The 15,204-nt window shown below is 36.7% G+C and overlaps 1 protein-coding gene across 4 annotated transcripts in view; it reads left to right on the forward strand.

The window, feature by feature from the left end:
• Window positions 1-15,204, forward strand: part of LOC135462040 (trinucleotide repeat-containing gene 6C protein-like) — a 54,216-nt gene that overhangs the window by 25,513 nt on the left and 13,499 nt on the right. For 3 of the 4 annotated variants that reach the window (XM_064739375.1, XM_064739378.1, XM_064739376.1), the window contains exons 3-15: window positions 5,960-6,021; window positions 6,349-6,409; window positions 8,405-8,435; window positions 9,188-9,230; window positions 10,634-10,672; window positions 11,281-11,381; window positions 11,631-11,662; window positions 11,878-11,947; window positions 12,278-12,316; window positions 12,564-12,638; window positions 13,196-13,251; window positions 13,499-13,554; window positions 13,847-13,972. In XM_064739375.1, coding sequence (XP_064595445.1) covers window positions 13,963-13,972 — 10 coding nt within the window. In that variant the 5' untranslated portion in view covers window positions 5,960-6,021; window positions 6,349-6,409; window positions 8,405-8,435; ... (8 more) ...; window positions 13,499-13,554; window positions 13,847-13,962. Of the gene's footprint in view, window positions 1-2,728; window positions 2,933-5,959; window positions 6,022-6,348; window positions 6,410-8,404; window positions 8,436-9,187; window positions 9,231-10,633; window positions 10,673-11,280; window positions 11,382-11,630; window positions 11,663-11,877; window positions 11,948-12,277; window positions 12,317-12,563; window positions 12,639-13,195; window positions 13,252-13,498; window positions 13,555-13,846; window positions 13,973-15,204 lie in introns of those variants that run through there. The other variant, XM_064739377.1, reaches the window with a different exon arrangement.

Here is a 15,204-nt window from a genome sequence, read left to right on the forward strand (position 1 = left end):
CACCTCAGCCTAAATACATGTACTATTTAACTTACATGTACATGTGCTTATATATTGGTCCCAGCCATACCAGTTGTGTCCAGAATGAATCCATTATTTACTGACATATGATTGAGTAAATATACATGGTTGAGTCAAGCCTAGGAATGAGTATACTACAGGTACATGTCTTGTGGTTAATCAGCCATGTCACACTCAGCACCTGTGAGGACTTCATAAAAACAGGTTAAAACACCATACCTGGATAAACATATATATGCTGCGATACATAATTTGTCTGTTTGACTCACAGATTTATCACACTTGTATTTAACATCGTAAGCCGTGCTATGATTAACACAGATGGTGTATTCAAATAGCTTGTTTTGATAGTTCAGGTGGATGTAACGGTAAGTGCAGTAAATGCATGTATAAAGGAAGCACAATCCTGGTGATAGTTAGTCTCTTATGTGTTCTAGACTACAGTGTTCATTTACTTGTTTGTCTTGAAATTTAGTGTCAGTGCCTGTCAAATAAACGTAGGGGTCTGTGATCCAGCAGGAATATGAATAATAAAGTTATATTTAAGTACATCAAAGAAGAACTCTTCATTTCTTGAAAATTAATAATATTTTGCCATACTCTGACACCAGACTTAGTAGACAGCAATATGTGCACTTTCATAACATAAACTTTCTTGGCCTGTGCCATGTTGTGATTTATTTGTGTTAGTATACAGTGTAGGTGTTTATGGAACTCATAACAGCTGTAATTAAATAAATGTTTGTCATAAACCTGTAAACTAGGTGGTAGTATAGTTGTAGTTTTCTTACAATATTTGTCCACCCTTTTAGTGGAGAGTGAAAACCGATGAGGACGTGTAGATTTTGTCTTATTCCATCTGCCTTAATCAACCACCTGTAGTGTGTTTCTTGGTTGTTGGCTTGGGTAGTTGGTTTGTTGTGAAATAATAATTACATTTTTTTCTTTGATTGTTGTTTGAACACCTTACTCAAGAATTTTTCATATATATGATTGGGGCTAGTATATTATGAGTGAAGGAAACAGGAAATTAACCATAAACTAAATGAGCAACATTACGAGAGTTATTCTGGAATAGCTTTTCACTTGTCCCATATATGTACATGTTATGTTGCTGGATGGCAAGTGGTCTTTTGTGAAATTCCTATAAGACCATGTGAAAGATTGTGTTATTGTGACCAAGTTTCCAGAAACAAAGGAAGCAGGGAAATCTTGTAAGTGTAACTGTCTCAGAATGGTGTTAAAACCCCATCTCATGTGACCTAGTTATTGAAAGGCAAGCAGTGAAACTACTTCACCACAATTAGCTCCACCAAGAAATAATGAAATCCATCAGTGAAATAAATAAAAATATGTGCCTGCAGGAGAGCAAGTAAAAATACAAATCTTCGCCAGCAGGAGATCATGTAAAAATGTAAATTTGTTCCTGCAGGAGATCATGTACGGTCTTGTAAAAATAGAAATCTCTTCTTGCAGAAAAGCAAGCACAAAAACAAATCTTCGACCACATGAGATGATGTACAAATGCAAGGCTTTCCCTGTAGGAGAGCAAGTACAAATACAAATCTGTTCCTTAAGGAGCCGTCGCAAGTAGAAATACAAGTCTGTGTCAGCAAGAGAGCAAGCACAAGTGCAAATCTGTTCCTGCATGAGAGCAAGTAGAAATACACATCTGTTCCTATTGGAGATGATGTACAAATACCAATCTGTCCCCACAATAGAGCATGTACAATGCACACCTGTCCCTGCAGGAGCTGGAGCTGACACAGATACAAATCTGTTCCTGTACAGTTAACTTTCCATTATTGTAATATTGAGATTAATTAGGGGTAAAGCTTGTTAATTCTTACTGTGAAAAGATTGCCAGCTACCATGCTTATCTAAATTTGTTTCTTTGAAATAAATGACAGTAGGGTGGAGTGAAATACTTTAAAATTATAGTGCTGAAAATTCACTGCAACCACTTGCCTCCTCAATAAACACAAACTCAGTTAATGAAAGTATCATCCAGTACCCCCCCCCCCCCCCAACCTTATCCACCTACACTATGTGAATAAGGAGTCCGCATCACCCGTATAACTGTTTTGACGTACAAAGTACAAAATTAAAGTGTTGTCAGTATTGCTTGTGTTCATGGTATTTTAATTTCTTCAATCAAACCTTTAGGCCTACATATTTTTGATTAGATTGTGAAGCAAATCAACTTTGCCACACAGGTCATTAACCAAGTATAACCTTAGATTTTACCCTTGAGAGGGGGGTACATATATTGCAGCATAAAGAAGAAAGAAGTATCAGCAGTTGTGTAAGCGATACAAATGCACGCCAGAATGTGAGCTTCTACTTGTGTGGCGGTATTTGGAATGGAATGGATTTTATCGATCGTGCGTGCGCATGCAGCCTTGTTATGTAGATGTGCAGCCGAGTTTGTCTGCATGGACAGAACACTGTCTAATCGTAGGGTATGACCTTATGCATAATTTGAGCCTTGAATTTGCCGTAATTTCAATGATTTTGGTTAGCGCTGATGTTAAATTTTACATCATTGATCGTGATCTCCCCCGAGCAGAGGCCTCGGCAGCGGAGTTGCTTTCACTTTGCCGACCGCGACGTAATGTTACATCAAGCCACGCCTATCGGGCGCTTGACTGACGCGTCACGTGACTAGTGGTGATCATGCGCACTGGCTATATCGGGTAATATTTGTGAAGAAATGAGCCCGAAGTTGAGGCCTTACGGTAGGCCGGAGAGCTCAACAATATCTATTTATCGGCAATAATCATGTCTCAGAACCGGTGCTATGTAGATACTATATTTTAGACTAGTATGTGTGTTATTCCCAAGCGTTCTCTGTGATATAAGTGCAATTTTACCAGGGTAGGAATCCAGCCATTTGAATTCCTTTTCCAAGGTAGGTGGTTGCTTTCGCATCTGATGTACTCGTGATAGATTTTATGCAAATGCAACCGATTATGTGTGTTTATGCTTGAAAGGTAGCTTACCCATTAGACATTGTCGTTGAGGCCTAAAGCAAATCCCATTCCCCATGAAGCATGCAAGCTCTGTGCTGTGTTCTGCTACCTGTGGTTTTTAAGTATGGGAGTCGCGGTATGGATTCCGGTCGGAAAACCAGGGCAGCAGTTTTCCGTTGTCCGCAAGCACACGTTTACAAGGGCACTGAGCCCTGCAGAATTGAAACTTGTTACTTACTGGACGCTAAGCGTATGCCTCTGTCAATTCAGATACGAAACCTGTCCCTTTGTGATTTAGTACATGTACGTAAAAGAAAGATTATGGTGGTGTTTTGACTGGTAGTTTGCGTTGAAGTCCCACATAACATGGCGGCTGGTGGAAGCCGATTAAATATTCAACATGGTGGACAGACGTCGAGCCCGAATGCGATAGGGCGCATTCTCCTAATGATGCCGCTGACGCAGATTTACAAACCATTTTTCCGCATGACTTATCTTAAGACAAACGTAAATGTACTGGACAACGGATTATTGGTCACGTAAATTATATATTGTAGTGATATCCCCGAAAGGCAATAAACATGTTACTGACATTGTGTAATGTGATGGGCTTACCCCCTCCCCTCCTCTCGAACTCCGGTCATTTTTCAGATATCATTTTTAACATGCCCAAAGGATAATAAATCCAAACAAAATATCTTCTTGTCAACAATTCAGTGTTCTTGAAATGCTGGTGTACATAATCACAGGTGAATTTTAGTGCCAGAATCTTGTATGACCAGGACAGAAGGTGCTAGGAGGGTTGTGTTACTCAAGTCATGTTTTGTTGTTAAAGGTAAATCTGAACCCAGGGATTAATATAATTTATGAAAGACCTCAGACATGAATGTATTTGCCATTTTTACATTTACTTATGTACGCTCAGAAAATTTTGTCTAACATGGAACTAATGCAAAACTCTGCTTCACACCCTCATGAGTCCAAACCTAGGCTTTGTTGACATTTACAATTTACAGATGCTGTGCAGATTGTTATATTGTGTGACATACTGTAATTTCCGGCTATTCACAGAGTATCATCTGATGTTTCCCTATAACTTCCTGTGCTATCTTTCATCTTGTCATCTGCTTGCCACCACCATTTGCATATGCATATGTCAGTATATTTGAATACAACTATCACTTGAAGACATTTTACTATTATCGGTACCAGAAAATAAAATGCCAGCCTTTGATGTGTGGTATCACATGCAGAAAGTGAGGTTGTTCGTATTACTGGCTGAACTGTTCTGAGTATAATGTATATGTCAAACAGATAACCTGTCACTAACATACAATACAAAAGCAATATATTCCATAAGAATTTTTTTCCAATGTAATTGTGACAGGCTGCTTGATTGTTTAACAGCAGAGTTGGCAGAAATGTCATAGAGCAAAAGGTGCGTATTTCTTAAATCATCCATCACTCTACTGTGTCTGCAAAATATCACAAGCAGTTTTGTGTTCCAATATGTTAGTAATCAGCCCTTCGTGGCATACACTACATTATTGCTTCAAGTGAACAGAAAGTCAGCCTCTAAATCTAAATTAATAAATATAGATGTATTCCAGAAATGTGCTATTAATATTTTGAAACATTCTACACCACTTATCAACAAAATAAATAGGAAACAATTGACAGTACCTCACCACTCATTTGGAGACTCCATTTTGCTATGTTATAGCGATCTAGAGCGATGTCACAAAACCTAGCTCTCCCCTACCATCTGTATTAAACAAAGTGACAATGAGAAAATACAAACAATAACGCCCGGCACCCAGTCAGAGAGTATCAGCTCTGTTCCACGTTCAAGGGTCTGTGTTTTTTTTAGTTTGGCATTCGATCAGGGCAATACTCGTGGACAAAAGCGTCGTGTTTTAGCTGTCATGCTCGTCCTCATCATGCATGAGTGTAAGCATTAAGCCTACAACTGACATCAGGAATTTATTGACCATAACAGGGCCTTCTGATTTATAACACTGTTTCATTCAGACTTTGGTAACATATTTTCGTAATAAATCTGACTTTGCTAAGGAAAAATAATGCACAGTGTTTTTCTTCAAGCAGTGGCTCTCCCGAGGAGATTTTCTTATACATTTTGCTATGTAACTTCTTTATTATGATTTTTCATGTCAAGAACAGTAGAGTTGTTGTGGTGGAGATAACAACCAAATGATTTTCCCATTCCTGATGGTTAATACATTGAAACTATATCATATGATAATAATGTGCTTTGGTTTTTATATATTTGGTCCCGTAGTTACAAATAATTAAAGATTAATGTTTGGCTTTCTTTTTTTTTATTATTCACAGATTTATTGCTATTAGAACTGTGTATCATTCTAGTTTGGCATATTTACATACAAAACAAATTCTGTAAGTAGAAATACCATTTGGTTAAACCCATTTTAATAGTGTCAGTATAGTGTAGCTGTATGTATTGTTTTCACATGAAATTTTTTTTATGGCTTTAATTTTAGGTAAAGAAGAAGTTAGAAGTTTTATGAATGCAGGCAGTGACCTTGATCAAAGCCATTGCTGTCAATGTTATCGGTAGTAATTTTGTCCACATTATAGCATGGATGTGTACATGCTGTTGAACTGGGATTGTTGTACCTGTATTTATGGTACACATTATAGGCAATGTCAGACAGACTGGCTGGCTGGGTCATGCATGTATTCCTTGCGGATGTCCTTCAGCCTTAGTGGAATTGATTTCTCTGCACAGCCCTTGCAAGCTTATTACTGCCCGGGACAGTCAACCATATATATTAACCCTTACATTTCCATTAAAATAGCTCAGATCTGGTTGGGTGCCAATTTATTACCTTTATATATGTACACATAACTTTCAGTTTAACACTGTCCACTTTGTGTTCACTCAACCTGTCGTGGGTATAAAATGTCCCCTGTTTTTTTAATTTCAGCTAATATCCAAAGATCTTATATTAATCTTGCCTTGCCGAACCACCCTGACAATCCTGACAAGGTAAGTCACCAATTTAAACTTTCTTGTTCCCCAATTTCCAGATAGTCTGTATCCAGATATGTGTAGCAAACAGAGTTTCGACGCTACAGTTTGTCATCTGACAATTTAATATGTATTTGTTTTTAATGACTGGTGTAATATAGGCATATCTGATGAAATCCTTATTTTGTGTGATTTCATGTACATCAAATTTTATATTATCTCCATTCTTGTGAAAATGGTGTCAATTTATTTCATAAACCTTGATGTTGATATATTGATTTTATGCTTAAAGTTCATGATATTTTCGTGTTATTTTACTTGCTCATAGCAGACTTTCTTTTACAGGATCTCCAATCCGATGCCAAATTTCACAAACTGAGCACTGCCTGTTATATCATTATCTCTGGTAAGACAAAGATGTTTCTTTGAATGTTTTTCAGAAAGAAACCTGAAAGTCATTCTCACATTAAATAAATAAGCTCAAGGCTGTGCACTCTTTTGTCTTTTGCTCGGAAAACACTTACTAGTACACATGCCCTGCCGGGCAACGACAAAAAAATGATCTGTTTTTACTGCAGTCTAGGCTGTTTTGTGTTGCCCATCAGTAATTAGTAGCTTAAAATAGGAAGAAAAAAAGTAAAATAAAATTGGCTTTACAAATGATTCTGTGTACAATAATATATGTATTATAAGGGTTTGTACCACATGTACATGAAATGACCTGTTGTGAATGGTATTGGCATCATATAAGTACAGGAGTATGACATGTACATGTTCTCCATGATTCAAAAACTTACACCAGGTGACCTTTTGGCTTGGGCCATACAAGCTGGGGAGAGGGACAAAATCTATGTTAATGGTGCAGTCCATCCTGGCTTACAGAGCTAATGGGGATGATCTGATGTTACAGTTGAGACAGCAGTATTCCATAATGACATGTAGGTGTAGATCTAAGTATAGATGGAAGCTTTAGTGGGCTCAGCAGGGCTGGTTCATATGGCTGCCTTATGCCCTGTGTTCAGTTACCATGGTGCAGATTCAGCACGGACTTTATATCCTCTTGTTGTTTTACCGGCTGCAGAGAATTGTCTAGCCTGCCACCATTAACACATGTCGTTGCTATGGACTACCTACTTATCCACCTTTGTCATCCCTGGCAGCTTGCCTGTGGATGCTGTGTCCCCTTGCAGACCGCCTGGCTCTGATAAGAAGCAGTCTATGTAGGTCACCTCCCACTCTAGTGTGGCCTCACAAATCTCACAGCTTCTGTTTTCTCCTGTTTAGCCCGGCCCTGTAAAGTAGGTCACTCAAGCCTGGCTTTAGCTCCTATGTCATTACCTGTATAAAAACTTCAGACTCCGTTACACATGTCAACATTTTACATTATTCACCGCTAATCTCCCCCCCCTCTCCTCCTCTTACTTGATATTTAACTATTAGCATCTCTCCTCAGGATTGGAGGATTCACTTACTTGTGCACTTAAATTTTTTGTGAGGATCTCGCACCCTTTACCACTTACATACATAATTCTCTGTCTGGCCTCATGCCAACTGTAAGTCATGGCTGTAATTTATACCAACTAACCCACTTGTAAGAATACTCTTTAGCATGTTTGACTTGCATTTAGTTTTATCACCACAAATAATTTAACTCATAAGAAATTCATCCAGTAAGACATCAAAGTGGGATGGAAAGTACAAAAAGTGAGACATGCTGGCCATGTTTATCTCAGTTTAGTTCAGTTTCCTCTAACCACCTTGATGTACTGTTGCAAAATATTGGTATGTTCAAGTTGATGTTTCTCATACATGTATGTGAATGTGGATGGTGCGTATCAAAATTTGTACTTGAACTTGTCAGTTTTCCATATACTTGATTAAGTCTATATCCATATATTGTTTTCTGCATCAGATGCCTAATTAAATATACTGAATGTTGTGGCTCATTTACATAATATATCTCATACTTTTTTCGAATATTCAATAGTTGGAATGTCCTTCAGTATGATGTAAACAACCCATCTAAATATTCTGGAAATGGAATTAAAGAAAAGACTTGTTGGACCACTTTGTTGTTGTTTTGTAAGACAGACTGTGGAGTTGAAGAAATTCATAAGACTATAAATACATATGAGATTGGATGCATATGATAGCCTCATGCCACATGATGTATCGGTGCTTAATTGATGCAGATCTGTTAGTATACATTTGTTTCATTGTTAACTTCATAATTGACTGTGTTAGAGGATGTTGACACTAAAACCATGTAAAGCCGTGAACATAGTGGCTCAATGTGTTTTCCTGCTGTTACATTGTTCTGACACACCGTTTTAAAATTAAAAGTAATTAGTTTCATAGTTGAGAGAAATGATAATTAAATGTTTGTGTGTTTAATTTTCAGCTCCTGATATTGTGAATTAGATAGTTAAGAGGTAAGTCATTTCTGGTAATAAACAGTACAAAAAAGACCAATTTGCAACCCATTGTGAAGTCATCTAACATTAGTGCAGTAGTGAGGTGTAATTTGTTTTTTCATGGGGAAAATCAGGAAAAAACTTACTTGAATCTGAAATACCACTACTGTACAAGGTGTATGTGAAAAATTAAATTGTTGCAATTCATACCTCTGATTAGACATGCCACTTGTTGATGTCAGCATATCGTAAAATTACAGTGGAAGAAAGACATTTACCTGTATCATCTCACTTTCTTGATGGCATAAAGGCCCATGAAGAGATACACGAACTAGCCCATGCATTTTTAAAAAACACAGTAGTCCCATGATTAGTAAGGAATATTTTTTTTTTAGCTGGCCTATTGAATTTGCATGTTATGCATAAACATCTTGAACTGCATACCAGGAAATGCCCTTGCATATTTCTGCAGAAGACTTGTCACTGCTGGTGGGTTACTAGCTGACCTGATCAACATGGTGACAATTTCCTGAGTAGTTAGGAGTCCTTTGAACTCTTTGACAGGATTTTATACCACACTATTGTTTCAGATTTATCCACATTGTTTGTCACAGATAAAAAAAACCCATTAACATGCTTTATTTTATCAGCTATGCTCAACATTTTGTTCAAAGAATCTCATAACAGTACTCTTCACCGAAAAAATATTGTTATGTTTTAATCACATTTTAACTGAAAAAGTGACGATCAAACTTTTTTGTTCTTTGCAGATTTATTTGTTACTGCCTCTTGATGTGCTTTCAAAGAACAAAGGTTAGTACAAACTCGCCTTATCTTTTTAAATACAGTAAATTGAAAAAAATATTCAAGAAAATACATAAAGAATACTGCACGGTTAAAGATGAATACCATAAGTATTTTTTCCTGCCCCGATAGCACAGTTAGTAGAACATCCGCTTTGGGAGAGGTAGATTCAGGGTCAGTCCTGGGTTGAGTTACACCTAAGACTTTGAAAGAGGAAGTTGTAACTTCCTCTTAGTGTTCAGCATGAAAGGGATAGTGCAACAACTGGTTGACCCATATCAGTATAATGGCTCGGGCGGGGCGGCTTACTTGCCTTCGGTAACGCGCCTCTGTGAAGCAGCACTATATAAAAGAGCAGTAGAAATCGGTCCTGCAACAAGGAGGCACATTACATGCACTCTAAGGATTCCTTCGTCATCACATCGCTGAAAAATTGTTAAGTACGACGTTAAACCCGAAAGAACGACTCACTCAAGTATTTTTCTCATGAAAGGTGGAAATGATAACCCATGAGACCCATTTAGCTGTAGGGCTCGGACAGACTTGTGTATGTAGTGTGACACCATATATGACATCTTCTGTGACTTTTTTTGTTGCTTGATACAGGAATGTTAAAGTTGAGTAAACCTGTATTGTGATGTTACCCCATTTAGCTCAGATTGGATGGTCATAAAACAAAATGTTTCTTTTTTCACATCATGGCATTTGGGTGTGAGATATCAAGATGTGGAGATATCTGAGTGAAATATCACTTTTATCAGTGAAGGAAATCCTGACATTTCACCTTTATATAAATAATGTTTTTTATATTAGTTATTATTGTATTAGTAAACATGAACACATTTATTAATTACTTACGGTTAACTTGTAATTAACTCAATGTCAATGATGTATCCATACCCACAAGTGTTCACCTAGTAAGGTGGAAATCAATTCAAAAAGTTTACATCTGTCAATGTTTTGTGGATTCATGTTTGCTACACTGGAAGTGAGTTTTTACCTTTGTAGACCTGTGAAATAGGAGTTTTTTTTTTTTACAAGTGTGGCATTGACGATATAAGAGCAGTACATTATTTGTGTTCTTTAACTCGGTAAAGTTCTAAAGGCTAATGTGGTTGTAAATGTTAGGCCTGTATTTTCATACTCTTATATCATTGACTGATTGTACATGTATCTCTTAAATCATTTCTGTTTCTTTGTGCATGTGTTTACTTCAGGTGGATTAATGTTAATTTAAACGAACTAACCCATGAGTTGAACAGGACTAAGCCTTTCTTATCCAGTCAGACATCAACCAAACTGTAGTCTGTACGGCTGTCTTGTACAACAATGATTGTGTGTCCGTGTATAATGTTCATGTAGCTCTTTGTGGATGTATATATTGATTCAGTTAATGCCATTTGATACTTCAGACTGCTGTTGCCATGGCAAGTGTAGTGCTCTCTTCATTAGTGAGTATGTTTCTTTTTTTCCTCCCCGTAAAAACCATTAAGGATAAAGCTAACCCATTCTTACATTTGATAGTTGGTTACATGTAAATTATGAAATTCAGGGGTTTTGTTGTACATGTCTACGATTTTGAGTAAGCAGTAGCTTTCTACATAAGATATTATGACTACATAAACAAAAAAATTTCACTGAACAATCAAAGTGAAGTTACAACTTCACGTCTGGTTACTGTGGTTATTGCATGTTTATGTCCAAGCTACCCTGTACCTCACCATATTTCATTATTGTAGTATGATATATCTACATACATATATAATAGGGCCACAACATTTAAATTTTGTTTTACCTGTTAACTAACACACAAAAAAAAATGGAAGTCTACCTTGCTATGCCCAGTCTTCATGTTTTTATGATCTTTCAGTTTTCTGTTGTTGTTTTTTTAGGCTTTCTTATCACATACATTTGTCTACAATTGTGAACATCCCTGACAGACCACATTTTCCACAAATTTGATGATTTTTAAGCTAGTGTTATTTTCTTAACCTTGGATATTTGATAAAAAAAACATTCCAATTGCTGGGGCCTAAGTAAGTTGTGCAATTCATTTCAGGTATACTCAGCTATGTAACCTGTCCTTAGTCAGGCAAGGATGAAGAAGAAATTTACACCTAGTTGAGGCATTGCATATCTACACAAGACTTGATATTAAAGGTAAGAGATTCAGATGACTTGTTTTAAAATAGTTCTCCACGATACTGGCCACTGTCCTACAAATGAAGTATTCTTGAGTATGGAATAAAAATACATTCATTTAAATAGATTAAAATGGTTCATAATGGTTTTGGTAACCATGTGGCTTTATTGTAACGATCTAAAAACTTTTGGTCCTCTCAGTATTTTCTATATATAGTCTGTTTGGTCATTTTTGTCTTGTAATCAAGGCATTTTGTTCCATTCCAGGAAATACAAGGAAACAGTATTTGGCTGTTTAGGTAAGCATTCTCATAAAACATCTGTATTTGTAAAGTGAAAAGGATTTTTTTTTTTTATTGTTGCAAATAATTTTATGGCTTCGGTTTGTTTTCCATTTTAATCTATAGAAAGTTTCATAACACTTGCATGTTTTCTGTCTCCTGTTTTGCTTATTCTATGAAATGTGATTCATATCAATTTGGAAGACTAATGTAATGTTTTACATCTTCATCAGGGTGTGCCAACACTACAATAAGGCAAGGGGTACTGGACAAAGGTCCATTTACCACAAGCCCCTCTCTAAGGTAAGCTAAGCTACGAGTTTGAGGTCATCCATTTGAGGTCAAAGTAGAGTAATTTGAATTTTCCTGCCGACCTGTGGACGGTCAGGGATTTCAACCACCACTAATGCTGGCTGCAGTAATATAAGTGAAATATTCTTTAGTATTGCTTAAAACACCAATCAAATAAATCAGTAGATAATTTTTGCGGTAAATTTAAATCACTGTCTGATAGCGGTATTGATTTCTGCTTTTGTAGTTTTCAGGTCTTGATTCCCTACTGTTTGAACTAACAGATTTTCTTCTACCAGCCTACTGTTTGAACTAACAGATTTTCTTTTTTTTTTTTAACAGTCACCATCACGGTGTTAAGAAGGAACAAAGACTTGCCAGGTGCGTTGACATTCAAATACATGTTAATGTTTCTTTGTCTGTCTATGGGCATTCATCAAATATGTGCCATTTCATTTATCAAATAACATATATTTTTGCATAGGGTACTACAACCAGTCTGCAAAAGCTCAGCCCATACTATTACAAAACAAAATGTGCTAAATATGTATGACAGATAACAATTCATTCAAGAAAAAATTCCATTCTACTGCATGTAATCCTAATCATGTCAATTTTTTTGTAACAGGAAATGGAAATGATCAAAAGTCACTTGAAGGCAATTATTTACATGTACAAAGAGCCAGTCATCAAAAGAAACAAAGTAAGTTAACTCTAAATTCATGTTGTATTGGGATCAGAGTGCATGTCACATGTTGTGACAGTTGTGGTTAGACTGTAGGGAAATGGGTTATGGGAGCCTTTGCTGCCGATTTGTTCGTGAGCTACAATAACTTGGAAGCCTGTCACCAATTGGATCACTGTGACTTCAAGTCCAGCTCATGCTGGCTTCCTTTCTGGTCATACATGGGAAGATCTGCCAGCAGCCTGTGGTTGGTTGTGGGTTTCTCTCAGGCCCTGCCAGTTTTCCTTCCACCATAATTCTGGCTTCAGTTTTATAAGTGAAATGTTGTCAAGTACAGTGTAAAACATCATTCAAATAAATGTATAAATTCATTTCCATCTGGCCCTGCCTCATTGTTAAGTCTAGAGATTTACAAGGACATTTGATAGGTAATTTGTGAGGCATTGGGTTATAATAGGCTCTACCCTATTTCTTACACTCTAAAGCTATGAAGTGCCGATGAAAATATAATTCAAAAGAGAAAAGCAGCGATGAATCCATTATGTATTCTTTATCATGTTAATATATACTTTCAGGTTAAAATCTTGAAGGAAAGATTTCCTGTTAAGATAGACGCAGATCCACATAAGAGGTTTGGGAATTACTTTTTCTAAAATCTTTCAAATTGACATATTAGGTTTAAATGGCACAATAAAGAATTGGTATTTCACTCATTGACTAACAACTGTATCAAAGTTCAGTTTATATACTGTACTTAAGTGTCCACGTTCTTGCCAACGTGTAGCTGAAGTACTGACAATATTAAACCCAAGTCATTTATTTATTTGAATAACGTGACGTCATGGTTCTTCACTTTTTTTTTTGTTTTTGCTCCTCAGAAGTTAAAAGGGCATCAGTAAGGAAACAGAAGCTCAGTATTAGTGGATCAAAGAAGGTAAATATTTCTACTTGACATCTTGCACCATACATAAACAGCATCTAAGGAATTTATATATGTGTCCGTTTTCTAATTTTCACAGCACTTCCTCATTGTTGAGATGATCAAGGTTACAAATTAACTTGAACAAATACGCATTTTTTTTTTTTAACTGGAATATTGACAGGAACTTGCCCAAGAAAACCTGGTTATTAATGCTATTAGTATCACTTCAAGTATTAATTGTCTCAAAAAGAGGTTGATTTGCAATTTTATCTTGCCCTGACTGAAATGTGCTTGTGTTACGTAGGTATCTGCTGACCAAACTGCCGTTACAGATAGGTGGGCATCAGGGAAGTCACGTGTCACACCGCACATCTGCCTCGCTTGACTCAGCGACACAATTGCACAATACACCAAGAAAAGATGCAACAAGGTAAGCAGACCAGCTAATTTTTTACACAAGGTACAGGTTCAAGCCTTGGAGAAATGGTGTTCATATATGTAAGTCAAACATAGGAAAGTTTATCAGCAACAAATTTTACTGGTTGAATTTTGTGACGTTTACCTACTTGCAGAAAGTGAGCTGGAGGAAAATCCTCACTGACATATTTCAGTTCGTACATAGCCATCCAGGATAAAGGGCTGTATTAGCAAGAAATGACGTACATTGTTTGCATTTAGTCTTTATTGTTGGGCTGAAGCTAAAGAGCATTCTATGTATGATTATCAGCAATGATTGGCTTGAGCTACGCCACCCCATCATGATCGGTTGTTTATCTCATGCACTCCTGTTTCTCCACCCATAAATCTGCCGCCATAATAGTGAAAATGATATGGAATATAACTTCAACAATAAAACAAATAAATGAAAACGCAATCACATCCATTATCACATATTGTGTCCGCATGAGAAACCAGTATATCGGGAAAATTTTGGTGCTTGGTTAGCAATAGTTGTATTAGCAATAGTTGTATTATAGTTCATTATACTGGGACACATACTGTGTCATAGATAAGACGAAATTTTTCTATTACTTGATTAACCGTGTGAAAACCAGGACAGATGGATTCAAACTTTATGGTTGGATACAGATTTTGGATTGTTTGCTTTGTTGATAGGCCCGTACATGTTTTTAAGTAAGGTTTTATCTTTCTAACCCAAGATAAAGGGCAGGCGATCTTTTCCTGCTGAAACTCACTGGGCAGAAGATTTTGCATACTTACGGATTTGGTATTTCAGTGAGGTGTCTCGTATGTCATCCAGCTCTTTACTAGAGTCCAGGCGTTTATAGCTGGTTGTGGACAAAAGACCCAACAGTTGCTGTAGCTTACTTTTAATTAGAAAAAAGGTGGTCTGATATTGTTCGTGGAGGAAGATGATGGAACAAATCGCTGGTAAATTCTATAATTTATCTCCATATAAGAAATAATCCAGTTATGTACTTGTTGATCTTCAGTTTGCTACAAGTTTGCAGAGCAGGTACAGAGTTTCTTTTCTTGGTCAGACTTTATGAAATATTGCCATTTTGTTCAGAACACTAGTAAAGAGATGTGATTTAGGGCAAAATTTACTGAAAGTTTATTAGTGAAATTGTGCAATTCTTAGCCATGTTCTTCCTCTCATGGATTTTTCTTTAAAGAACTGTACTTAGCAAATAATAGTTA

The sequence above is a fragment of the Liolophura sinensis genome, chromosome 1, assembly GCF_032854445.1.
Source record: "Liolophura sinensis isolate JHLJ2023 chromosome 1, CUHK_Ljap_v2, whole genome shotgun sequence".
Lineage (NCBI taxonomy): Eukaryota > Metazoa > Mollusca > Polyplacophora > Chitonida > Chitonidae > Liolophura > Liolophura sinensis.